This window comes from Passer montanus, unplaced genomic scaffold, assembly GCF_014805655.1.
Source record: "Passer montanus isolate IOZ18808 unplaced genomic scaffold, ASM1480565v1 scaffold9, whole genome shotgun sequence".
Taxonomy (NCBI): Eukaryota; Metazoa; Chordata; class Aves; order Passeriformes; family Passeridae; genus Passer; species Passer montanus.
In genome coordinates, this window is record NW_024374367.1 from 6,121,983 (window position 1) to 6,148,390 (window position 26,408).

The 26,408-nt window shown below is 41.7% G+C and overlaps 1 protein-coding gene and 1 long non-coding RNA gene across 5 annotated transcripts in view; one reads left to right on the top strand and one right to left on the bottom strand.

Annotated features, from left to right (window-relative positions):
• Nucleotides 1-26,408, bottom strand: part of KBTBD12 (kelch repeat and BTB domain containing 12) — a 41,058-nt gene that overhangs the window by 12,450 nt on the left and 2,200 nt on the right. The window contains exons 1-5 of one of the 2 annotated variants that reach the window (XM_039695324.1): nucleotides 21,324-21,342; nucleotides 17,294-18,428; nucleotides 16,112-16,382; nucleotides 12,805-12,955; nucleotides 2,490-2,687 (exon numbers count right to left, since the gene is read on the bottom strand). In XM_039695324.1, the coding sequence (XP_039551258.1) occupies nucleotides 2,490-2,687; nucleotides 12,805-12,955; nucleotides 16,112-16,382; nucleotides 17,294-18,363 (1,690 nt within the window). In that variant the 5' untranslated portion in view covers nucleotides 18,364-18,428; nucleotides 21,324-21,342. Of the gene's footprint in view, nucleotides 1-2,489; nucleotides 2,688-12,804; nucleotides 12,956-16,111; nucleotides 16,383-17,293; nucleotides 18,429-21,323; nucleotides 21,343-26,408 lie in introns of those variants that run through there. The other variant, XM_039695323.1, reaches the window with a different exon arrangement.
• Nucleotides 2,411-17,590, top strand: LOC120495637. 3 transcript variants are annotated; one of them, XR_005626099.1, is made up of 3 exons: nucleotides 2,411-2,514; nucleotides 2,800-2,925; nucleotides 17,457-17,590. It is a non-coding gene; the product is annotated as an uncharacterized LOC120495637 (long non-coding RNA). The 3 variants fall into 3 exon arrangements; XR_005626101.1 differs by lacking the exon at nucleotides 17,457-17,590 and adding an exon at nucleotides 14,237-15,372; XR_005626100.1 differs by lacking the exon at nucleotides 17,457-17,590 and adding an exon at nucleotides 6,660-6,764.

The window sequence follows — 26,408 nt, forward strand, 5'->3', positions numbered from 1 at the left end:
ACACTATACAGAGGGTTAGTTTCAGCCCTATAGGCTAAGGCTTCAATTGCAGCAGTGATTTTGGCTTATTTTCCTTTTTTTTTTCTTTGCTGTGCTTATTCTTGAATGATCACAGCAGTACTTTGGCATTCAGCAGTCAGAAAACTCAAAGACTACAGCTGTGCTTCCAGCTTGTTCCAAGAACTCCAACTGGATGAAAATAAATTACAATGTTTTGTGAAATTGGAATATCCTCTTTCGGTCGCATCCCTCACAAAAACCAAAGTGACATGCCAAGAAGCCCAAAGACCAAAAACCAAACAAACACATTCTAAAATAATACTATCTTCTACTAAAGCAGCAGAAGCACATGCTGTTCTGTACCTTGAAGCTGCTGAGCAGCTGTAATTGTGGAAGTACAGGGTCAAGTCACCCTCTCTGAGCTCCCATGTGCAGTAATAACCCTCTCTCACTCCAAGAGTAGGTCAGGCAAGAGCCCTTTCCAGCACACAGAGGACATGTGGCCAGGGAGAGAGGCCAGCCAGGTGACATCTCCACCTTCAGCTTCTGGCCTCTGCCCACCCTTGTCTTGATGGTGTAGCTAGAAGCTGTTACTGCTGTGACCATTTAGAAAGCCCTTGTCCTGCACTAACTTGAAAGTCACATTAAGAAGCCTGTGTTTAAGGCACAGGTGCCTCTCAACTCCTAAACTGTGGTTACACTTGGTTTGACAGTGAGACTCTTATTTTGGCTGCCTTGTTAATAACTGCCCAAGAGCACAACTACACACTACTTCTTTACTGGTGTACAGAATGCACATGCAGGGGGCCAGAACTCAGGTTGCACAGGTAACTGCAAAACTGGCATTTTCTAGCTTTGACTTCTTGTTTTCCAATCAAAATAACATTATTAGTACAGATTATTATTAGTATTAGTACAGTTATTATTAGTACAGAGGAGTTCTATACATAATGATACAGATTGCAATAGTAGAGGAGGAATCAGGACCCCACTGAGCTGGCATTATGCAAATATACAAAAGACAGCCTTCTTTTAAATCCACAGGAGGACTTTCAGCTCTCCCAGAATGACTCAGTGACAGAATGTGGTGGCATTGTACAGAAAGTGTTTTTATGGCTCTGAAGTTACACTAGTCAGAAAATCTCATATTAATCTGTTAGTCATCTGGGAAAAAAAATTGCTTCATTTTTCAGTGCTAATGATCACAGAGTCATAAAATTGTTTAGGGTGGAAAAGACCTTTAAGATCATCCAGTCCAACCATTAACCCAGCACTGCCAAGCCCACCACTAAACCATGTACCCGAGCTCCTCATCTACACATCTTTTATATCCCTCCAGGGATGGTGACTCAACCACTTCCTATGATTAGCCTTTTGAAATTTTTACCCACTAACTTTAGGCTCTTTCATAATGTTGCTGAGAAAAAAACCACAACTAGAATGGCACAAGGTTTGCTATGGAAACACAGTGATTTGTGATAAGCAAAATTTCTCTGACGTCACAGAACTTCCATCAGAGATGACATGAGAACATGCCAAACAATGGTTTTCAGGAAGCAGCTTCCTCAAACAGCAGCAAATGAAAGCAGAAGGCAAGCTGTGAACTAGCTGATGAAAATCATCACCCTAAAAGAACAGCAGCTTTAAGTTTAGAGGTTGTTATACAAGTGAAGCTGTAATTAGAAGAACATATCTCCCAGTGATACCACATGAGCACTCCTGGTCAACAGTGAGGCTGACATGATATTTATTCACAGTGGATAACTGCTATTGCTATCTGTGCCATTGCTTTCTCATAGAAAGGAATTTGGGGTGGCAGCTGTATGTAGCAGAATCATTTAAATGTGCTTGTTTTTCAATCCTTTGCATTTATAATGAAAAAAAATAGGTTATATGCACTGGAGATTTAGATAAAGCTAAGCAAAGTTGGAAGGAAGAAGACTTCAAAGAAGAAAGGTGTCCCTGGGGCTAAGGTCATTTAAAATCACCAGATCTGGAACTTCAGTCTTTTTGTATCTCAGTTTCCTGCCCAGGATCCTCATTAGGTACACTAGCTTTTTCAACATTGATTACAAAAAGCATGTATGTAAGCAGGCAGAGTGAGATAACATGGCTAAGGACTGATGGACAGGGCCTTAATCTTCAACAAATATGCCCAAGTTCTCTAATGTCCATAGAACACTAAGCTCCTCATTTCTGTGACTCTAAATGTAAATCCAGAATAATTCTGCTGAGGTTTAAATTTGGACAAGTTCAGAAACAGATCAGAAACATCCTTAAATATGTGTTTTGTTAAGGAGAAAAGCACAAGTCAAACAGAACCCCATTCATATTGACATTAGGAGCTGGCAGTCCAAAGGGCAGAGTCAGTTCTGTGGCTCCAGGGCATGCCAGTGCCACCTGATAGGGCTGAGCACTCACCAGGTCAGTGTGTGTGTCCAGTGGAACTGATTTGAACTACACAGAGAATGCTGGACTCATTTTAGTACCTGCTCCATGAAATCCTCCACAGAGGTACAGCTTCCCTTCCACGCAGCCTGCACTGGTGGAGTTTGTCCGTAAGGAGAGGAGGGGAGAAGGCATTGGGGGTCCATCCCTCCAAAAGTCTCCATCAGGGTTATAAATCTCCACTGCATCAAGACATTTCCGTGTCTGTCCTCTGTCATAACCAAGGCACCCAATTCCTCCTGCAAAAGAGACACAGGTCAATTGTAGCAGTCCCACGTTCTGCTGTAAAATACATTGCTGGCTGCATTTTCTGTTTGCATCTTCTCATTTCCCACTCTTTCCTCTTCGCAGCTTCAGGAGTTTGTGAGAGAGCACAAAGCAGAAGCTACAGCACGTTATCCACAGACACCAAAGTAAGATCCCTTCTGAAGTCTCATATCAAAGGAAGGATGAGCAGAATATCTTCAAAACACAAAGGTATTTTGTTTTGTTTTCTTCCCATATGGTAGAAATTGTCATAATTATTTGTTCTATTTGCTGGACAAATTGCAATGGATCAAAACTTATTTTTCAAATACTGTTGTAGGATTTGACCTTCACATGTTACCGACAATTGTTTGCATTTGTTGGTTAGTTTTCTTCAATAAAAGAAAAATATTATACCTATCTCTTATGGCACATTACTCTTATTTCTTAAAGCAAATAAAATTCCAGTAACCAACCCATCCAACAGACAGGGGAGCCAGCTGAGTTGTTAGCAACAAGCCCCACTGTTGAGTGTTTAACTAGGGTGCTTGAAGTCAGTATGCAGGATTGAAATAGATCCCAGTTTCCTTTTGCAGGTGTACCTGAGATCCCTATGCACACTGGAAACAATGACAGCACTTTGCAAACTCTGCCTTTCCAAATCCCTTCCAGTGATCAAATCCACATTTTGAATTTACAGCCTTTGGTTCTGGGGAATTAATATGCTGACGTCCCCGTGCAGGTTTTCCATCTGTGCCAATGGACACAATACCCTGTAATGAGCACTGATGGCGTTCTTTTGTGCATGTGTGTGTTTGGGACTGCTTTTAAACATCCAATGGCTGCAATAGGCAAGCCATTTCCCCATGGAGCCTGGCATCCCAGATACACGTGTAGGGCTCCATTGTGCAAATCCAAAATGCTTTGTAAGCATGTAATTACGCCCTTGCATATGCAAAGGGGAAGGACTGCAAGTGCAACCTGTGCTGGTTCAGCTGCTTTTAAAATATATTGCCCCTAGTGTTATTAAGCTGGTCTGTCAGAGAAATGAGCCCGTAGTGCTCCAAGTTTTATTTGTATATTATTCTCCATCTACCTCTTAAAATGGACCATGTTATTTTTTAAATCTTTTGTGCATTCTCCAGAAGTATTTGCAAGAGAAAGCTCCCTATAAATGGGGACTGCAGTGCTCCAAATTTGCTAGCACTGTATTCCTGATTTTCATTTTAGAGTCAGGCAAAGATAAAATCAGTCAAACCTGAATCAGAGCAGCAAAATTAGAATAAAATTCAGTGTCCATTATCATCAGCAGGAAGCTTTCCTCTGGCTTAAATTAACAGTATTCTATTTTGTTCAATATTTGAAATTAAAACCCTTCACCAAGTTTGGTTTTCGTCTCCTTTTCCAGCACAGGGAACCTTTACTTGTCCCAGTACCCACCAGCAAGGTCCTTGCAGTTTGTACTGGATACCCCTTAGTGTGTGCTCACACGAGGCTGGCATTGCAATGTGTTCAGCATTAACACCCTCAATTAAAGCAGCATTTGCTCTGATGGGCTCCTCCTCTGAGGCTTGATTCACCTAAGAGAGCTGAGGCAGAGGTTAACTGTGGTCATGGGATTTTGCTAATCATTTCCTTGTCAAAAAGGGAAGCATCATCCTGCTGAGCCTCTCATGATGGAGTCTCAGTGAGTTATTCCTTGGGGTATTTCAGAATTCAGACTTTTACTTTCTGTATTGTTCTTTATGCCATTATCCTCTCCTGTGCAGACTTTTCCACTACTCCTTATTGCCTCACTAAAGAGGTGCCACTCTTAGGACAGGACAATATTCCCCTAAATTTATTAAGAAAAATTCTAAGAGCTAATCAAATTTTTTTAACTGATAAGGCTACTTAATTGATTGCTTCTCAAATGGTTTCTGATTGTACAGCTTCCTTTGGCAGATTCCTAGAATACAGCATGAAAACAATTTGCCACCAGTTTATGTACAGTCCACAGACTGCAGTGTAATGCAGAGAGAGAGTCTCAGGGCAGTTTTAACTGGGAACCAGTAATATTAAAACTCCACACAGACTAAACTGACCCTTTCAAAATACATCTTTGTGGTGCCAAAGACAGATGGCTGCTGGTTGTCAAGCTAGATATTTTTAAATTAGCCCAGTTGTTACTGTACCCCACTGAAGAATATGCACTCACCCAAAAGAAAAGTCTTCGTGTGAAAAATGAGAGAGGTTCTTGTTCCATCAGAGGAATAAATGGTACCAGTTAGGGAATGCATGCAGCATGGCAGAAACCAATAACTCAGCTGATTGCCTTATTATTTCAAGCAGGGAGGGGAGGTGAACAAAATGGCTCTGAACTTCTCTAGAAGCATAATAGCTGTTTATTTCTTACTGTGTTTTTATTGTCATTTTCTAAATAGAGCAACTGTGAGGCAAGGTAACTTCAGAAAGAACACAAATAATCAGGTACAAAACTGACAAAGCAGTCAGTGACTTTATGCAAAAAAACTGCCTTACAACCATTACCTATTAATGAAGGCATTCAGCTGCCAGTCCAGGGGATCCACCACTAAACATTTTTCCTGTACAGTTATTAGAAAATTAGTTTTCCAGGACCTATTGGTGCATCTTTTCAAAAATTTCAGAGCTACTACAGGTTTTCAAGCATTTATGAAACCTTCATGGGGTGGTTTAAGCAAATTATATTTAACCCCTTTTAATCCTGTCTTTATCAGAGACAGTCCTGAATGTACAAAACATTTCCATTTTATTTAAACCCTGCACAGCTATTTCAGCTAAATCCAATTTCAAATTCAATTTACAATAGCAAAACTAAGTTCTCAGCAAATAGAAAGGAAGAAGGAAAAATCAGAGGGGAGTAAAATTTAATTTTCAAGCTTAGAAGCAGAGCATTATGGAAAACAAGAAATCATGAACTTTAACCTCCTCTCTTAAAGCAATGTTAACACTGAAAGGTTGCTAACAAAGGAACTGAGGATATCAGACTCTTTGAGCACTGTTTTTCTGTGTTCCCAGATGCAGTAGTAGAGAATTATTCCTGTGAGAAAGTATATTTTTCCTTCTATGGAATTGGATGCTCAGGACTCTTTCCAAAGAGCTGAATACAAAAACCACCACCAAAAAAATCTCGAATTTAAATCAATTCACATCTACAACCAAGTGGAGGAATCTCACATTTACCAGGCTATTCATAATCCACAATTTATATACCATGTGAGATTTCAAATTGGCAGGAAAAACCCCATTGTGTCAGACAACTCTGGCCACTTTGTGATCCATCACTGAAGAATCCAGGATGATCTGTCCCACTGGCTTCTTCATTTTTATGAAACCATCAGGAATTCAAGTGGAGACACAGGGAACTGTAGTTAAGACAACAAAGACTGTCTTGATCTCAGGTTCTCTGGATAGAGCACCTGAAAAACTGAGCTCATGCTCTGCTCCTACAGGAGCCTCTACATAAAATGGGGGTGACATTTAGGGAGCTAAGGCAGAAGAGGGCATAGGGGTTTAGGTCATTAGGCCTGTGTTTAACTGATGCTCCTGGACCTATGGGCAAAAGGGGTGGCTGGAGGCCCCAGGTGATGCTGCTCAGGATGATCAAGAGTTGTTAGTGCCCTCAGGGTACTGACAGAGTTATTCTTTATCCTATAACTGGGTCCTCAGATCACAGTACCAAGCAACATGTGCTCTTAGTAGTGCCTCTTTGAATTTCTATCAAAGGAACCTGGGAAATAGGTTAAAAAAAAAAAAAAAGGGACTCTTCAACAAGCAAATGAAATCCAGGATTTGTCTCCTGTAAAGTAATTCATTATTAAATTGATCTCTGGAATGCGCAATGAATTTAATAGTGCTAATCTCTTATGTAACATTTCCCTCCATTACCAGCACTCAAGCTGAGCCTCAGCAGTTATATTTCTCTCTCATTCTCTGCTAAGCAGGGCTGGATGGCAGAGAAATGAGGGAGCCATAAAGCAGCCCTGGCAGGCACTTCCAAAGATGAAACCAAGAATCACTCTCATCCTTTGCTAACCCAGAGCACAGCAGATGAGGTAATGCAGCTCGTAGAAGACACGAGGGCATAAGATTGATTAAAAGCAGGGCTGAAAAACCAGATCATTGTCTTCCTAAGCATGGTCAGTGTTTCAGTTTCAGCTCTTTTTCTCATAAAATGCCTTTTCTGACTCCCTTTGAAAATACTTAAGTGTGTAAAAAGCAATTTCAATCTCATCCATCAGACCAATTTATCTGCCTATTTTTGTTCCTGCCTGCACATGGACACTTTGGAGGCTGTTGCACAGGTATAAAAGCTCAGAATCAGACCCATAAGCTGCTACTTGTCAGAAGTCCAAAGCATATTTATAAATAGACATGTTTATTTTAAAAGAAAGTGTTTTTCAAATGCACAGTTAATACTGAAGCATGAAAGCTAAAATGTCTCCTTCCAGCTCCTCCTACACACACTTTCTTTTCCAGAGAGACCCCAAAGTACATATTCAAATAAGTATTTTATGATCAAGACATTCAGTATTTAATTGAACCTCATTTAACTGTTTAAAACTTTTAAAAGAAGCTTTCAGCAAGAATCCCAGGGGGAAAAGCCCAAGTTGTAAGAAGTAGGATGCCAGTCTGAGGAGGATAAACAAAAATTCTTTGGTTCCTAAATCTTCCCTAATAGGATTTCTCATCTAAGTCCTTCAATACATTATTATTTATAAAGCAGGAATTATACAGTATAAAAGCAACACATGGTAAAAACTGTCATAGTGATAGAGCTTTTTTTTTACCAGTGACCTGTATTTCAGGGACATTAGTTCTACTGAGTGTGTTTTGACATAAGTAATGAATATGGCATTCAAATGGATTCATTTGGATAAGTGTTCCTGATTTGTATGTTGGCTGTGATAAGTTTTTAGAGAAGTAGCTGGAAAGGATATTTTTTTTAAGTGAGAGATTAAAATGCATGACCTTAAATAGAGCCCTCCCATCTGGTTTTCTTCCAAAAGTGTCTCAATTGCCTCTGTCATTAAGAACACAATACTGCTTTTTCTTGGGCTTTCCAACAAATATAGTTATGTTCCTGGGAAAATATGGAGAGAAAGAGCTGAGGGCAGTGAAAAGAGATGAATAGGAGAAAGAATTTTGAGCCTTAGGAAATGCTGTTCATTTACTTATGAGGATTATGTATGGTGTATGAATAGCATGAGAGTCCCCAGGAACATGGCACAACAAACAGACAATTATGTTGTAGGATTGCTGATTAAGACACACGGTACAGGTTCTTGAACAATGCTATTAATCAGACCAAAAACTCTGATCTACTTCTCATTTTCCCTCCATCAGCTTGACTCTACAATAATTCCATTTAAGTCATTAGGGTTTTACACGCTGGAGCTGGCAATTAGTCTGGGAAGGGTTTTTGGACAGTGACTGCATACTCTGTGCTGTGCCAATAGGACTTTCCAGAAAACACTTCAAAGGCTAGGCATCAGATTCTGATCTGGGTCAGAATAAAGTGATCTTAACACAACTGCCATCAGACTACTTACTACAGATTTACACCTACATGGATGAGAACAAAAATTAGTTATCTATCAATGAGACTGCTACTTCAACTTATTCAAAGATAGAATTGATTGAGTACTTTCTCCTTCATAGTTATGATAGAAATTGCATTTATACATCACAGAGGATCAACTTGCTCTGCAATGATTTTTCACGTATGCTCTAGAGTCCCTCAATGTACTGACACCTGTGTAAGACATCGTGCTGGAAAGAGCTGACAACCTTACTTCATTTAAGGACTTAGTTCTAGCTGGGCATCTGCAATGATTTTTCACGTATGCTCTAGAGTCCCTCAATGTACTGACACCTGTGTAAGACATCGTGCTGGAAAGAGCTGACAACCTTACTTCATTTAAGGACTTTGTTTTCAAGGCTTGCTCAAAAGAAATCTTCTTTGAATCACTATGTGCCCAGCTAGAACTATCTCTTAATTTCATGCTTTTATTCCTGGGAAGCAGGGTGTGGTCCTCCAGGCATACAGAAGATATCTAGCATTTACCTGTTCCCACCTTGCCTCCTTTCCTTCCTCTGCCTCCAGCAGCCCCCATTGGCTCTCCTTAGCTGACTACAGGATACCCATGGAGATGATGCACCCCAAAATGAACAAGAATGGTAGGAGAAGTGGGGGATCCCGGTGGGAATCCAAGCAGTGCCATTCCATGCTTCTGAATGACCCCTTCACAGAGCGTCCCTGACTGGGGCTGCACAGGATCCTGTCAGATGTCCAGGTTCTGTGCACACACACTTCACCATGAGAAACTCCCATTGAGATAAGGAGGGTATCAATACAGAGACTCAACAAAAGCCTTTCTCTCCTCTGGAGCACAAAAGCTTAGACATTATGCCAGAGCCATCTCTGAGGCCACTACATGAGAATAACCTATGATCTACCACAGTTGAGATAGCCACAATACTCAGAGTTCCCCCACACAAGATGAGAAGGCTTCAACCCATGCAGAGTAACACCATGCCTCATCAGAAAGCTCCAGGCATCTTCCCATGCAGAGTAACATCACAGCACTTCAGAAGGCTGCAAGCATTTGCTTGGTCTTTTTCTTCAGCCAACCTTTTATCCCCTCACGTTGATGCATTGCCCCTGTGTGCCCTCTGCTCCCTTTGGAGGTTGGGCAGTGCCCCTGGGCACTCCATGGCTCATTGCTGTCAGTGCTGCTCACAGCTGTGCCCACTGGGGATGGGGCTGGGCCAGCCCCACTCCAGTCACCACAAACTGTGTGCCTACAATGATCCTCCTCAGAATGTGTCTTTTGAAAGAAATCACCCTTGGCAGCACCTTTCTAGACTCCCAGAGTGCCTGACACTCCTTATGAAGCAGGGTGATGTCCAAGGGATCCACAGCTCTGGGGACCCTGCAGTGGTTTTACCACCCTCATGACAGTTGCTATTCTTTGCTCTGTCACTATCAACCTCTATTCTTTCCATTCCCATTATCTCCTGAACATCATCTCCATGATCAAGTGCCAGATTAGGAGCACTTTCACTTCCTCTCAATGCCATGAAGTGCCTGTTCCCCCAGCTGGAGTTACCATTGCAATTGTGTCTGTCCAAAGGGGATCTGGACCCACCTCACAGCCCAGCAGCCTGAGAACTCACAAGGTAACATGAACCTGTCACCACAGACAAACATAGAATAAAGCTTTTCTCTGTGAGGTTTAATTACACTTGGTGAGTGTGAGTTTACAGCTGGAGATGAGGCCACATGTGATGTCTCCACAGTAAGATTCCAGTATCATGTCTGTATCACTGTTTCCAGCCAGAGTTCACGTGGAAATTGCTTCATCACTTTGAGAGGTCTTGGAAAATGCTTTAATCTCTCCACAGAGTTTTCAGACTGTGATGAGTAACATTTAGCAACCACATTGTCTTAATTTTAACAGATAAATCTCCATTTCCACCCGTACTCTTGCAGGTGGATTTAAACCAGCATATTCAAAGGCAGAATTTGTTGACCAATAACTTTTTGCTCAGACTTATCTTTGAATTAAAAAATTAGTTGTAATATTACTTGACTTCCCAAGAAAACAAGACTTATACAATTATATGTGTGGTCTCTATCTGCATTTATTTTATTTTCTCTATTTTACATAGCTTTTGTGCTGTTGGCCAGTTTCAACTAAATTTTGCAGATTGATGAACGTTAAAGGTCTTACAAGGCTTGTGAAAACTGGCAATGAGGAGCTTGTGAAAGCAGCCCAGACCTAGGTCAAAATGTCTTCTCTGCAACTGATATTCCTGCTACCTGATGGTAACTGATCTGTGTCTGCACTTGCTGCAGTTACACCTTGAGTGGGCAGAGCATCAGAAGGGAGGCAGGCTCAGAAATGTAATGGTAAAAATAGCCCAATCTTTCTCAAAAACCTGCTGCTTGGAGCAGCGTGTCAGCTTAGTTACCCTTGGTATAAATCATGAGCAAGTTTGTCCATTACAGTGAAACTACCCCAGATTTACACTGTTAAAACTGAGATCAAACACTGCTTTTATGAATGTTTAGTTAGACTTAGAGGCAAGAGTGAAGGGTCCAATGCAGCAGACTGTTAACCTAAGCATTAAGTGCATTGGTTCCCCTTGGAATAGGCTCAAATAAAGACTGCCATGGGAAGGTGTGTGAACCAGCAAAATGATGGAGACAGGGCAAAACCCTGCCACCACCCGTGTGCAGATCAGATTGTAGGAAAGCTTTTCTCTTCCACACACAGAGAATTATTGGTATTGGCCAGCAGGTAAGAAAGAATTCAAGCTAGTGTTCACCTTCCTGAATACTGCAGCACTGGCTGCTACATGTACAAAACCAAGGCTTTTTATTTTTTTAATTAGCAAAATGCTTTTGGAGGTCCATGAGACCATGAACTTTACTCAATGCCATTTAAACAGGTATTTTTTTGGATTTAAGGCTGTGTTTTGTGTTCAATTTATAAATTTCATTATTGTAATCATTCACATATGCTTCTTGCTTTGTGAGATTTTGAGGGAAGAAAATGGATGCAGGTTTCCCCATTAGCCACTCCTTTTCCTTGTGCCAGCGTCAGGTTTGCTGGGAAGAAGACTGTCAATTTGTTTTATCACATGCATCCCAAGGCAGCTGCTTTTTTTGCTCCCTGACTCCCTGTGTCATCACAGCCTTCGAGGTCTTGATCTGGGAGCACTCCTTGCTGAGACACATGAATGCTGCTGTTCTCTCCCAGCTATTCCAGCTGCTTCTGCTGCCCCATTAGAGCATCAGTGTCAGTATAAATAATTATATGTATTTAACCTTTTGCAAAGCACCAAGTCCCCATGTCTTCAAAGCACCTTTGAACCTGGGCAGCCAACACTCTCATTATTTAACAGCACACTGACATTCTCTATCACCCACCTCTGACAAAAATGACCCAACTTTCTGTTTACAAAACTCACTTTTCCATATGACCTTCTTTCACCCTTCCTGCTGGTTGTGCCTATGGGCCTCTCTCAAACCACTTAAGAGAAAGAAGTTTCTCTAAAAGAAGACAAATGCAGCATTAAAGCCATTTTCCTCTTCTGTTTCAAAGACACCTTTCCTGCATACCTCCCTTTCTGTATTATGAGCCAGGAACAAACTGCTTTATCCCTGGTGTGGAACAACCCAGACAGAGCCAGAACACCCTGATACAGGAGGTGTATTAAGCTGATAAGATTGTATTTTTGTATTCACTTTGATGAGCTTGTAAGCAGGAGTAGTTTGAAGCAGAGGGGATTGAAATGTCCTGAGGTGCTGATAGAATTGCTGCTTTCTTCATACCTAAAGCTGCCCATGAGACCATGGGAGCATGGAAGGGCATGAATCACTCACAGCCCACCTGTAGATTGACTGAATAAACTTTTTCCCCTGTTTCTCCAAGAACTTTCCAGTCATATATCTATCTACAATAAGGTTTTGGGGTAGGTAGGAGATTATTGAACTCATTAGCACAAATTGTGAAACTTTTGGTCAAAGTAATGTTTTGAAACAGAAAAAACCTGAAAGGATTCCATCAGAAAATTGACAAAAGGAAATACTTAGATTAAAAAAAAAAAGTACTGTGTTGAGGTAGGTGGAAGAGAAGTATTCACTGAGTTTTGTCAGGAGACACTCATGATGTTGATTTTGGGAAATCAAAATTTTCTTTATCCTTATGCCTTTCCTTCACTATACTGCATATATTCCTTAGCATTTCACTGCTCAGCTGTGAAATGGTGCTTCAAGCCTTCTCTACTCACCTTTTAAAATTCATTATTATTTATAACACACACTCACACCCAGAGAAAAGTATCTTTGTTGCATGAATCCAGAACACTACACATTCACATAATTTAATCCACGTAAATTACAGAAGGAAGAAATAACGTGGGGAACAGACAACTTCAGAAAAATACTCTCCATTTGTTACGAGGTACTTTGCCCTACAGTACGTAACAAAGGGTGAGATATTTCACTTCACAAAGGCAAATTGCTGGAAAGAAGAAAAAGCCGTGGTGCTATTCTGTTAAAAATCTGTTTCCTCTTACCCAAGACATAAATCTCCCCATTGACTACGGCGGTGCTGAAGCGGTACTTGGAGAACTTCATTGGAGCCCTCTCCACCCATTTGTCTTGGCCCGGGTCGTAGCGAAACGTTCTGTTACTTAATCGATCCGGCTCCTCGTCAGGCAGATCCATCTGCATGAAATATGACAGCCATGTAATAACGCAACATTTGGAGCCCTCCACACGTGCCTGCAGGCAGTTAATCACAGCAGACAGCTCGGCAGATAAATAGCACAAACACATCAATTACAGCTGTGGGGGATTGTACTCCCCAGGGTTTAACAGCACCCATGGCTGGGAGTGCTCTAGAAGGCAAAGGAATAAGTGGGTGTCTCTATCCTGCCAAGGATTTGGGTCCTAACAATACATTCAGGGTTAGGGTTAGGGTTCCCAGTTCTGGAAGAACATACCCCCTTCCATAAGGCTGCTGTGCAGTCCTAATAATAATAATAATGAGGGAGAAGCAATCTTTTTTCCCCCTGATAAATGTTGAAATCTCTTTCTACTATCACTCAGACTGTACCATCTCAGTCAGGTACTTTGTTGGCCTTTCTCAATCATATATCTATATCTATATCATCTATATCATCTATATCTATATATCTATGTATATGCATATTTATACATATTTATATATCTTATCCTAATAAACATTTGCATATTTATTTAGTCAGCCTAACCACTGTAATGTTGTTTTTCAACAGCTGTAACTTCAATAGTTTTCATAATAAGCTCCTAACCCCCTCGCTGTGTCTTTGCTGCCATAACACGTTTTGTACTCACTCCTACTCCTCTTGTTCTCTCTAATCTTCTTCCCCCTTCTCTGCCTGTCTTATACAATGCAGGGAATTCAGATGCTGTTTTCTGGGTATGACATCCTTGAATGTTAGCAGTGGGATGTGGAGGGAGGATTCTGAAATATTTTGGGATGAAAGTTTTCACATAGAGAGAGTGAGAAGGAGAGAAATACTTTGCTTACTCGTGATGGTGTTACATGTGTCCTTGTTTTCTTGTTATTTTTCTTTCCCAAAAGACCTTTCCAGCACTAATGTCATGGAAAAGATAGTAGGAGGCAAACTAGAGAGTAAATATAATGCCCCTTGGTTATTCCCTGTAAGTGCCCGGGGCATGTTCTTTCTCCGTGGTAAGTGTGAAACGCTAATTTATTCACTGAAAGAGGGGTATTTGGAAGCAGAGTATTTTCAGCTCAGACTAAACATATACTTAGGAGAAGACACCACTTGACATGCTGCAAATTCACATCCAACCTCATTTTTGTGGTAACATTCTCCTCGGAGTGCACCCTCTTCTCTCTGTGTACAGAAAACATAACTTCCAGCAGCCCTTCTCTCTGTCTCAGGGGTCTGAAATCTTCCTCTCAGCCTCACCAAACACTTTCTTCTATTTTAACAGCTCCCAGTTAGCAAGGCTGGAGTCACTTTGGGGTTTAACTGCGCTGGCATCAGGGGACAGGCTGATACTGAGTGGAGCAGCGCTGTGACGAACAAGTCCTCGCCCTCCTAAGCTGTTATTTGATGTCCTGGCTTGACTTTGTCTTGTCTTATTTCAATTACAGAGCCTGAGTGGGAAGGGTATTTTTCTCTGTCCTGTAATGGACACATGCATTTAGGGCACTCTGTCAATGCTGTTGTTAGTGTTTGTTCAGGATTGACAGAACATTCAGTGCTGCTCCAGCACAGGGACAGCCCCTGCCTTGGCCAGCTCATTTGCTTTCCCAGGGCAGCTGTGGTAACCCCACATATGCAATCACTGCATCTGACAGGGGGAAGATAGATGGTACCAGAAGAATTCAGCACTCTGTAGTGCTGATCTTAAAACACTTTTTTGAGTACTTCAGCTAATTTATTCTGGTCTGTGCAGGTACACCAGAATCTTGCAAAGCTGTGAGTTTTGATCAATGGCTGTTAATCTGCTCATCTCAAACCTATTTCTACATAAACTCAGACACCCATGCATTGCCACTGATAGTACTGGTAGGCAGGTATTCACTTTAGGTGGGTTTAAAAAAATTATTCTTGGTTCAATATTCATGACTTGTGCTTCTAAGCCACTTTTCCCTCTCACAATCTGCTCTGGAAAAAAGCTTAACAAAGCTGGTTGTCTGACTTCAACATCTATCTTTGTTATATGACATACCTTTCAGTTCAAGTTTTTTTACAGACAGATTGTTTCTACATTAAGTGTTTTCATATTTCAGTTCTTTACATATAAGATACCCTTGCACAGTTGTTTCTGCATCAGAAATATTCACTGATCTTTTTGTTGCCTCCTTGGGGACTCCCACACTCAAAATATTCAAAGAAGTGGAAGTCTTGTTAGCTGATTGCAACTCACTTTTAAATACTTTGAACAATAATTTATTTCAAGAGGACAGAAACCACTGAGTTATGATGACAGCCTGAACATATTTCAGCGAGCATTACAGATGCTCCACTTCATTGTCAAGTGAATGTGGGGCTTTTTCCTGAGCACTCAAATTTGAAATTCACCAAGCAATAAACAAAAATGGGCTAGACTCTGCAAAATCATATTTTGCACTGGGGGCAACTGGAGAGAGTGAGCAGTGCCCTTGACATCCATCTTCCTTGTAGCATAGCTCTGTAAAATCTCTGTACTACTGAACATGTATCTGTGGCCCTGCTGAAAATCCCTGTAAAAACTTTACATGGCCAAGCAATGGAACAGAAATTAATAAATGGATTGGTTAAAGGACTCTGTTTTCCAGAGAATGCTTTGACTTTTCATTTAAAATGTAATGTAATAAAAATCAAATAAATTAACTTTAGTTAACAAAGAAAGCTTCCTGAGAAATCAAGGTGAACTTTAAATGTCATATAGAAATCTGTCCCTGAAGTGTACTGTGTACACAATTTTTAAAGACAGGGCACAGTTAAGAGTCCCTGTATGATTAAATGCCATTATTTATTATACCTAGAAACATTAAGAGGATGGTAAATAAGGAATAGAAAGGATGGAACCTATAATGACAAAGGAGATGTATTTTAAACTCTTGCCCACTGTCCACATCTGTGTGAATAAAAACTTCCCTTCCTGAAGTTGGTATTTACAGTGAGGATGGCATAGATGGATATTATTCTTCTTCACCCTGTTTGGTTTTCCTACAGAATATGCCTAATCAGAGGAATGTGAGCAACTTAATCTTGTGTTATCACCGACGTATTTTCCCATGCAAGAAGCACTGTAAAATTACACAACAGTTCGTGTTAGTGCACAAAGCAAACACAGTAAATGGGCACAATTCTCAACCTGTGGTGTCCATCCACCCAGCACGTACAGCTTGTCCTTCACTGTCACCACCGCGTGGCAGGCCAGCGGCACTGGCAGGGGTGCCGTGCTCCTCCAGGTGCCTTGCTCCATGGAATACTTCTCCACACAGTTTGTGACCTGATACTGGTTTTTCACTTTCATTTGCCCTCCTATTACATAGAGGTCGTTGTGGGCAGTGCCCAGTGCGTAGAGCTCACGGAGCTGGGTGGTGCACAGACTGTGCCAAAAGTGGTTTCCTCGCTGGTGGTATCTGTAGGAAAACCCACAGCTGTAAATGCCCTGGTTCACCCAGCTCCCATCAGCCTCTCTGGAAATGTTACCCCCTTTAGCTGTCAGCCTTTACTCAGTACAATGACAAGATGAGCTCTCTCCTTCACAGAGAAGTTATAAAATCGAGCCCAATGTTTGCAAGATCAAGCATGTTTAGTATGAGAAATCCTAGGTATCCTTTCAAAGATATTTTACCCGAATTAAGGTAAAAAGGCACTTATTTCTGCATGTGCTGCTCAATCAGTTTCTGCTGAAATTAGTGGAAGCAGTGAGAATTCAACACTGCTGAAAAGAAAGCCACTTCACCTGCCTCACTATGAATTTATTTCCTCAAATTTACGCATTTGCATTTGAAAATGCTGTCACCACTTCAAAATTTGATCTTTAATCCAGGAAATGTCTGGCTTTCTTTAAAATGTGTACATCTGAAAAGGATGTGAGTAAAAACAGAATGAGGTTTTTGAGCTATCAATCATTATATTTAATCTATGAAGCATTATCACCAACATCAACAGAGTAATATGTTTTTTCTGTGTTACTGGGCTCATTGGATCATCTCTTGGCTCATTTCCCCCTGCTAATGACCTAGAAAAGAAATATCCAAGGAAAATACTGAGATTTGGATAGAGAGAATATAAAATCTACAGGCATTGATCTAATGGAGCTCATTTACTCAGAGGTACCACAAGAGTAACTCCTCATTCCTTCAGAAGAATTTGGTTGTATGTATATAATTCAGACCTGTGAAAATAAGTTGTGACAAATTAATCAAAGTAGTCAAAATCTCTAAGAAAAAAGAAATCAAGTAAAAAATGCTTTTTCTTTTTTGTCCCCAGGGACATTACTTAAAATTTTTAAATAATTAGGGGATTTCTGACAGAGGGTACACACCTATAAATTTCAATGTTCCTGGTCCTTTCTCTAGACATTTTGACGGCGCTTGCCTCGCCTGCCACAATGATATCATTTTTCTCAGTGACAACACCAGTGCAAACACATCCCAAGCCCTCTCCATACTTTGGGGAGGAAATGAAGTAAGTTTTTCGTGTTGCAGGAGCGTAACAAAAGCTGGCATCTGCATAGCTGCCGTGCCTAGACCTGATGCCAAGGGAGTTGTTGCCGATGCAGAGCAGCAGGTCCGTAGTCTCCATGCCATATCGCAGGCTGAGGGAAGGGTGCCTGGACAGCTGGATGGTTTTCAGTGCTTCCTCAAACAGATCATTGCATTCTGAATTGCACAGAATAATTGTGTTCCTCTTCCGGGCTTCCACAAGAAAAGAGGGGCTGACAAGCACCAGTCTCACTTGCTTGAGGAGCTCAACAAGGTGTTCTGAACGTGATGCTCTGCTGTGCTTCACCCATCTAATGACGAGGTCCAGAATGCTCTCCTCCCTGGAAATATTCAGATCATCTGATTTGATGAGAGTCAGCAGCTGCTGGAACTCAACCTCTAGTATTTCTTCCTGCAAGCTCACCTCAGCAAAATGCTGATACATGTATTTCCTCGCTTGGTCGCATAAATCATCTGCCCCGATGTGGTTTGCAAAGTAATAGATGCCCACACAGTTGGAAGCATCCATATGGTCCATCATGTACTTCTGACACATATTGCAAACCTCTTCCATCTGCATGAAGTAGGCAGCGAGGGCGACAGTCTGCACGTTGAGGCTGGTGAGGCGCAGCTCGGCGCTGTACACGTAGTGCAGGATCACGGACACGCTCTCGGCAGAGACGTCGTGCAGCACCACTTCCCTCTGCGTGCACTCCGCCAGGCCACACGTGAACATGGCTCTGAAATAGGCGCTGAAGGCAGCCAGCACCACCTTATGGCAGGGGAATTTCTCGCCTTCTGCAACCAGCACCACATCGGTTATCTCTGTGGATTCCTTCATTCTCTTTACTTGCTCCAATAAAGTCAAGCTATGGCGCTGCTTTCTCTTCTCCTCAGCCTTGCGGTCCATGGTGGATCTCCAAACTTCCTCTCTTTAAATATCCTCAGAATTAAAAGTCTTCATTGGGAATGTTTCTAGAGATAGAAGCATAATATTGTCCAATAAGAACAAACTATTGGGCAAATGAATATTGCAGTAATTACCTAAAGTTAATAATCTGTATGGTGTTATGAATCAGCAATGTGTAAAAATAGTGCAAAATTATGGTGAGGTCTCAGGTTCAAGGTCTCCAAGATAAAATATAAGAAAAATAAACTCTACAGATGACCTTCAGTTTTCAATACCTATCCCCAAATTCTGTGATTATTTTAAAGACTATCAGAGACTTCCCTTCAAAGCAGCCTTTTTCAACTGCCTTCTCCCTCTTTTCCCTGATCCTGATACAGAGCCTATAAAATCTGAGCTGAGAGAGTTGTTGTGGGTAGAGGCAGCTTTTACCCTCAGAGACTGATAGTGAAGTGGCAGGAAGCAACTTGGTCCAACTGGCCAGATTCTTTTCTCTCTCACGCCAAAGCACAGGTCACTGGTTTCTACAGAGTTGCTACTGGTTTCCTTTGGAATAAGTAAAGTAAATAGAGTAGATAAATTCAGCAAATAGAGGCCAGCCAGCAAGCTGTTCTCCCTCTTCTCAGCAGGATGTTTATGTGCTGCAGAGTCACAGTTTAGGTTCCACTCGCTGTAAGCTCAGGGGACATTTTAAATTAAATTGTAATTATTAACATGCTCCCTCCAGTTTTATTTAAGGGGGGAGAAAGGGGAAATTTGTGGTCTCATTTCTGTTTGGTTTTTGTTTTTGTTTTGGGGTTTGGTTTGGTTTTTTTTTTTTTTTTTTTTTTTTTTTTTTTTTTTTGAAGGCAAATCCTTTAGTGAATCTCTGTCTTTCTGCAGAACGTGAGGTACAGGTGTAGAATTTCAGTGGGAGAATGACATTTACCATCACTTGAGGGATACCAGTCCTTATCACAGTTTTTGGCTGTACTATGGTAATGAGACAGTTCTGTTTTAGAAATGCATTAAGGACTCATGTCATGAGTCACCAGTACATGAACAAGTCCTAAAGCTGTGGTTTAACCATGTTTGAAATACATTGTAAACATGGTACAAAGTGCTTAATGAGACTGTTCAAAAGAGTAACATTCCTCAGCAGCTTAAATACTTGCAGGATCAAGGGCTTGCATCACAGATTGAATTGGTTTTCTCAAATCCTGGCAGCACAAAGAGAAGTCGAAGTTTCATTAAAGAAACATGTATCAACATTAAAAAAATGAGTATATGAAATTCTTTGAAATTCCTCTAAAGGTATTTTTACAAACAGTTCAGATTTTTCTACAGATTTAGATAGATATTTAAAAATATTACAGTTATTTCCCAGGTGGAAAAGAAACGAACAGCTATATCACCAAACTCAAACCTACTCTTTTAGCTGTTCAGTTGTTTCTGGAACTAGTCCTTATTCTACAGTTAGGCAGATTCCTCACTATGAGTGCTAATTTAAAAGCCAAGCATGCTTGAAGATTGGCATTTCCTTGATTTGATTGAGTCTTTCCATATTCCAAATATGGAACCAGAAGCAACAAATCTAAGAAATGAAACTGGGTTATTACCAGATTTAAAAAATGAATTTGGAAGACTAAACATTAACATCTGGATGTGGGCCAAGCTCTGAGCTCTTCTTATGATACCTCTAAAATTCAATCAAAACAGCAAGTTTGTACAAAAAAGACAGAGATGGTATTTCAAAATCTAGGGTTTTTTATTTTTCCTGTCTTCTTTAAAATTAAATACTGCATTTGAGAAAACATGGGTCTTAATCCTGTATTGACTACCTCTGGAGCAGTTTTTACAGTCAGTAGAAGCCTTTCACGAGATAAGAAATGTTCTCTTTTTTTTAATCCTACATGACAATTAGACCATTTATCGTTTTCCCCTTGTGCTATTTCATAATTTTGTAATATTTGATCTTCACTGCATTTTGATAAAGGAACCTCCCTAAATCTCAGTAACTGTGCTTCCCATCTGAAAGACCATAAGCACAGACCTCTTAAGGAAGATGAGCTGTAGCGTCCTGAAGTTGTATGAAAGTGTTACTAAGCACCAACAAGCCCCAATCCTGTTTCTGACTAATCATGACTTTTCCTCCAAAATTATCAACTTCTCTTCTTTCTCTTTTATGATGTCAAAACTTCATGCATCCCCCAGCTTTTCCTTAATGGTTAAAATATGTGTTTTTAATGTACAGAACAAGTGAGATAATTAATCACCGTCATTTCCCCCAGATTTCTGTACAGATCAGGAAGAAGCTATCTGTAGAACTGAGTTATGATTTCATTTCCTTTGCTGGTCACCTTTAAGTTTTCTTTCACTGTTAATTTCGCTTTCTTAAGAGCAACACTTCATCAGTGATTACGCTGTTCATTAGATTTGTGAATTTTAAAGTGTTCATACCAGTGATCAGCACATCTGGCACAACACTCTGGCAGCCATCTCCTCTGCTCTTTCATCAGTAGGGCCTCAGCAACAGCATTGTTGAGAAAAAATACAGCTCATGCCATTAATGTGCTACTTGAGGTATTAATAACCTGATAGACAAATCCCACAGCCACTGCCCAGGCAGTGAAGGGCAGTGTCCATCTGCTCCACACCCACCATCACCTCATCCTGTGCACAGTCTGCACCTTCCAGGGGGATCACCCACCATCACCTCATCCTGTGCACAGTCTGCACCTTCCAGGGGGATCACCCCACCCACCATCACCTCATCCTGTGCACAGTCTGCACCTTCCAGGGGGATCACCCATCATCACCTCACCCTGTGCACAGTCTGCACCTTCCAGGGGGATCACCCACCATCACCTCACCCTGTGCACAGTCTGCACCTTCCAGGGGGATCACCCACCATCACCTCATCCTGTGCACAGTCTGCACCTTCCTGGAGGATCACTGCAGCCTTCCAACCTGGCTTCACCCACCTCACAAGCTCTGCAGAGCCACGCTGCTTCCCCAGGCAGAGCTGCAGGAAGAGTGTGGTTACCTCACTCTTGCCACAAGACAATATTCACTTTTTCTTGTCAGAACACACCTTCTTTATCTCTGTGCTTTGACAGCACAGCCAGCTCCTGACTGAAATGCACTCAATGAAATCGTGCTGTTGACTTGTATGTGAGTCTGCTTTCTCTATTCTACAGCTGAGGAAACTGAAGCTAAAAGGTTAAAAAGAAAACAGGATTAAAACCCAGGGGTGAAATCCTTTCATTAACTTCAGAAATTCGTCCCTGTGCTTTAGGTGCAAACTTGTCACTTCCCTCCTAGCTTTTAGCTCTGTTTAGGTGAGGTCATTGGAAGGATATTAATATTCTCCTTTATATCACTGGAAAGACTATTAAAGGGTAATAATGGAGCAGTGCTGCTTTGATTTCCCTCTGGGTTACAGAGGGAAAAGGATGGTACATTGATAGTAAAAGAGAGGGTAAGTGTGATACAAATATAATTTGCAGTGAGGCACTGCTCTGAGATTTCGTCAGAGGCTGAGTTGTCACTATAAAACTTCCAGTGCAAAGTTCAAATCCTTTACAATGTCACCAGGAGCTGAAATCAGAGTTAATGCCTCACTCAGAATTTTGGGATACTTTTTTCTTCTACTGTGAAAAATGGATTCAGGTGCAAACCTTCATTGGACGTTACTTTATTTGAGAGCTGGGGTATTAAATTTTCTCCAGTTCTCTCTGCTACTTTTTTTTATATCAACTATTCAGTTAGTCTAATTTCACCTTTTCTTTTTTGCCTTTGTGCATGAACCTTACCAAGAGCCATATATAATGGTATGCAGGAGCTCCAGCATACACTTTGCAAGGCAGTAGCGTGCTGCATGAGCAGTTTAAAACATAAATAAGCACACTGCTGTGAGCTCAGCTCTCCAGCTTTTATGAGACTATCAAACTATAAATAAATGCTGTCCTCAATTCTCAGTTACACTGCAGGCTCTTTGAACAGCCCCAGTGCAAAGGGACTGTATACCAGATGGAAGTAGCTCATCAGGAATTTCCCCCAACCTCTGGGGGGGAAAGAAAGCTACTGTGTAATAAGAGACATTATTTTGTCTGTATTTTTTGTCTGGGACATAGATTTTTTTTGTCTTTTCCCGAGGAATCTCCTGTTTCCGTGTCATGGTGGGAGGGTGGGAGCTGCAGGACCTGGCCCAGCAGAGGTCACAGCACCCAGCGTGGGGGGCACCTCCTGCATCCTTCTCTTCCCCCTCTGCTTTTTTTTTTTCTTTTTCTTTGCCTTAATGAGGCTGCCCTGCCTTCAGCTGGCCTCCCTTCAGGTGCTGAAAGGATCAGAGTTCAATCACATCAAAGAACCAGTGCCTCTGCCCATGAATTATTTGTGCTTCCTTTGTTATCAGTAAGCTGAGAAGCAAATCTGTTAATTGTATGCATTATGACATTTGGCTGACAGCCACAGTGAGGCAGAAATCAGCACCCAGATGATAATAATGTTATAATCTCAGAGTTCAATTATGAAGGCTGTGCTGGCATTTAAAATCAAGATTTTAAACCGTGCAAAAGATCCCACAGTGCTCAAAAAGGGCAAATAATAATGCTAATCTTGACACAAGGAACAGGTATAATAAGATATATAAAGGAAGCTTCCAATGAATTATAGATGTTCCTGTATCTATAGGATAATAGGAATCATTCCCTTAATTCTGACAACTGGAAAGATGCCAGAAGAAATTATTATGTGATTGAATTATAAGGATTTAGAGGGTAACAAGGTGATAAAAGCAGTTATGGCACCTATTTATCAAGAACAAATTGTGTCAATCCAACCTAATTTTCTTCATTTTTTTCAGAGATAATAAGGGATAAATTAGATACTTTGTCTTAAGACTACTGATATGGTCAAATGTGACAAATTGTGATAAAATCCACAGACCAAATCAAGATTATTTAGGTGCCCAGCTGGTTGAAAAAGCCAATTGAAATGATAGTTATTGGTGGTCAGACTGGGAAACATCTCTAGTCTGTGGCTGGAGATCTGTGCTGAAAAGGTCATTCACAGTTTCAGGGAATACTTACTTTCTTGCTTTGATTCAGATATGATTCCTTGAATCAATTTCATTCTGTCCAGATAAAATATACAGACTTGTGGCAGAACATTAAGAATCTCCAATTAGAATTGGAGAACAACCAATTCTTTTAGGAAATTTATGTTCCTATAGGCATACAGGTAAGTGTCAGTAAAAGATGGTTCTCTGTAACAATTATACATTTATTGCATAGATGCGTTTCAAGTGTCACTGTAGCTGTCAGCAGCAGGGTACCTTTCTGGAAGTTTTCCATATTCAGTCAGTTCCCAGTTACTTAGAGAATTAGGATTTTCAGGCTTTCAAAGGCATCTAATTAAGTTAAAAGCCCAGCTCCTGCTTCAGCTTACTGTGCAATGTAGGAACTGAAGTGTCTGCATCACTTTTAAAGGTGAAACTTCAGCCTTAAATAGCTTAGGGAATTCGGAAAGATTTGTCAGGTGATGGGATCACCTTCTACTAAAAGGTTCTTTCTATTGAAAGAACCCTCCTTGCTCAGCCCTCTTGTTCTCTCAGGATCAGCCTGGTAGCAGTGGGGAACAAAGCGACACAGACCTCCATATGCATCCAAAGGAGATTGTTTTATTGTAAAAATAGGCCCCTTTTTATACCTTTAATTTTGACCTGACAGAACTGAAACCAAACCAAGACCTAATAGAACTTAACAGAAAGAAGGCACCCATTGGCTGGCTCAGCTGCAACGCTGCTGTCCGTGCATTCCTCCAGCCAATCAGCTTCCTGCTCATATGCTGCCCGCGTGTTCCTTCAGCCAATCAGCTTCCTGCTCCTACACTGTCCATGTGTTCCTTCAGCCAATCAGCTTCCTGCTCATACGCTGTCCATGCGCCTACCATCCAATCAGCTGCCTGCTCATACGCTGTCCACGTGTTCCTTCAGCCAATCAGCTTCCTGCTCATACGCTGTCCGCGTGTTCCTTCAGCCAATCACAGTCTCCCTCCCAGCTGTCACTCAAATGGCTCTCAGCCCTCAGCGACTCTGGCCCATCCATCCTGCAGCTCTGCCTTTCCCATGGGGCCTTCTGGTGAGCGCAAGCCTTACAACTCTAGCAGTTATAACGCCCAATCCTACATCTACCCCCTCTCTTTTTATTAAGCAACTAAAACCTACTAGGAAAGACCTAAACAAGTCCAAAGACATTAATAACAGCGACAACAATAATATCTATAAAAGCTTTCAAAAACTGTAGCATGCTTATAACACAGTAGTGATGGAATCCACTCCACATGACGGCCTGTGGAGACGCAGGCATAGCTTCTTCCCCATGTTAATAAGTGCAGTGTCCTTTCCATTCTCCAGTCAGTAAATCCTTCATCACAGGAGGTTTTAGATGAGCCTTCATGTAAAAAAATACTGCCTTTCAGTTTGTCCCATCTCATCACGATTTAAGAAATTAAGGACATATAAGGCTTTAGCTCCTGAGGGCACCTCAACTCCTCCCCTTTTTGCTTCTTAAATACAAAGGCAGTGCCTGTCATCTCTTCTGCGGGGCCCCTTGCAGCCAGGATGACAAACACAGTAAAATGTATAGAATAATTATAGTGATACGAATTTGCCTTGTGGGAGAGTGGGGAATGCTGGTTTTGTGAAAAACACCCCGTTGCTACAAGAAGTTACAAACTCCTGGCGCTGTGGGCCACCTGCAGCAAGCCCAGCACCACCAGTGCAGCTGCCAGGACCATCCCGACCCCCACTCACCCCAATTCCCACCCCGGGACCAGGCCTGCCCCGACGCCCGGTGTGTGTCCGGAACCCAGAACTGCATGGCTAAATCCACTGCCACAAAGTCAGTGTTATAAGCATTATTTTGGCATGCTCTAACCATATCTGCTATGTCACAGGTGTGTGGGTTATGAACAGCGAGAAATGCTTTTCTACAATCATCATCTGTGTTTGTAAAAGCAAGCTGCCACGACGGGATAACTCATCATTGTCTACCTGTTGGGAGAGTGTGGCATGTTTTACATCAGCCATGTTAATAGATTGCTGATGTAGGAGCTGCCTGACCTGGCCCAAGCTCCTGCTTTGTTCCTGGGATATTCCACCTCCCATACTTTCTCTCACTGGTCTACTCACCCTCCCAGTGAGGTGTGCGCACTTTAAATTCCCAAGTTCCTTCCCAAACTTTTGAGTTCCTTCCCGAACTCTTCCGGCATCCTTTTCCTGGATCCACTTCCCAGGCCCTCTTCCTGGATCCTTCCCCAGATCCTTCCTGGCCAGTTCCATGACCTAGTGTGAGCTGCTACCAGAGCAGACCGCACACCCTGCGCCGCCTTTATAGGTCCCTGTTCGGGCACCATTTGTAGCAGTGGGAACAAAGCGACATGGACCCCCGTATGCATCCAAAGGAGATCACTTTATTGTAAAAATTGCCCCCTTTTTACACCTTTAATTTTAACCTGACATAATGGAAAGCAAACCAAGACCTAAGAGAACTTAACAGAAAGAAGGTACCCATTGGCTGGCTCATGTCTGCTGTCCACATGTCCTGCCTTCCAGTCAGCTTCCTGCTCCTTCCTGTCCAAACATTCCTTCAGCCAATCACAATCTCACTTCCAGCTGTCACTCAGCTGTCTCTCACTCCTCAATTGACTCCCAGCAGTCCAGCCTGCAGCTCTGCCTTTCCCATGGGGCTTTCTGGTGAGCATAATCCTTACCACTCTAATAATTGTAACCCCATATCCTACACAGGTACAGTTCAGGTGGTCGGAACGGATTTATTCCTGGCAGGGAAGGAGGAATTTTGAGGTTTTGAAACTACTAACACTACAAATCCAATGATGTCATTGGCAAATATGAGATAAAGTCTAACAGTCCTTCTGAGAGTGATTTTAACTATTTTTCTCTCTCCATCTCTCTGGCACCTTGTGTCTGTTACTGAGAAGCCTGAGTCAAAGTACTCTGAGGTCTCACTAGATCCAAGCACAGGCCAGATCTTGCTGGGATGTGC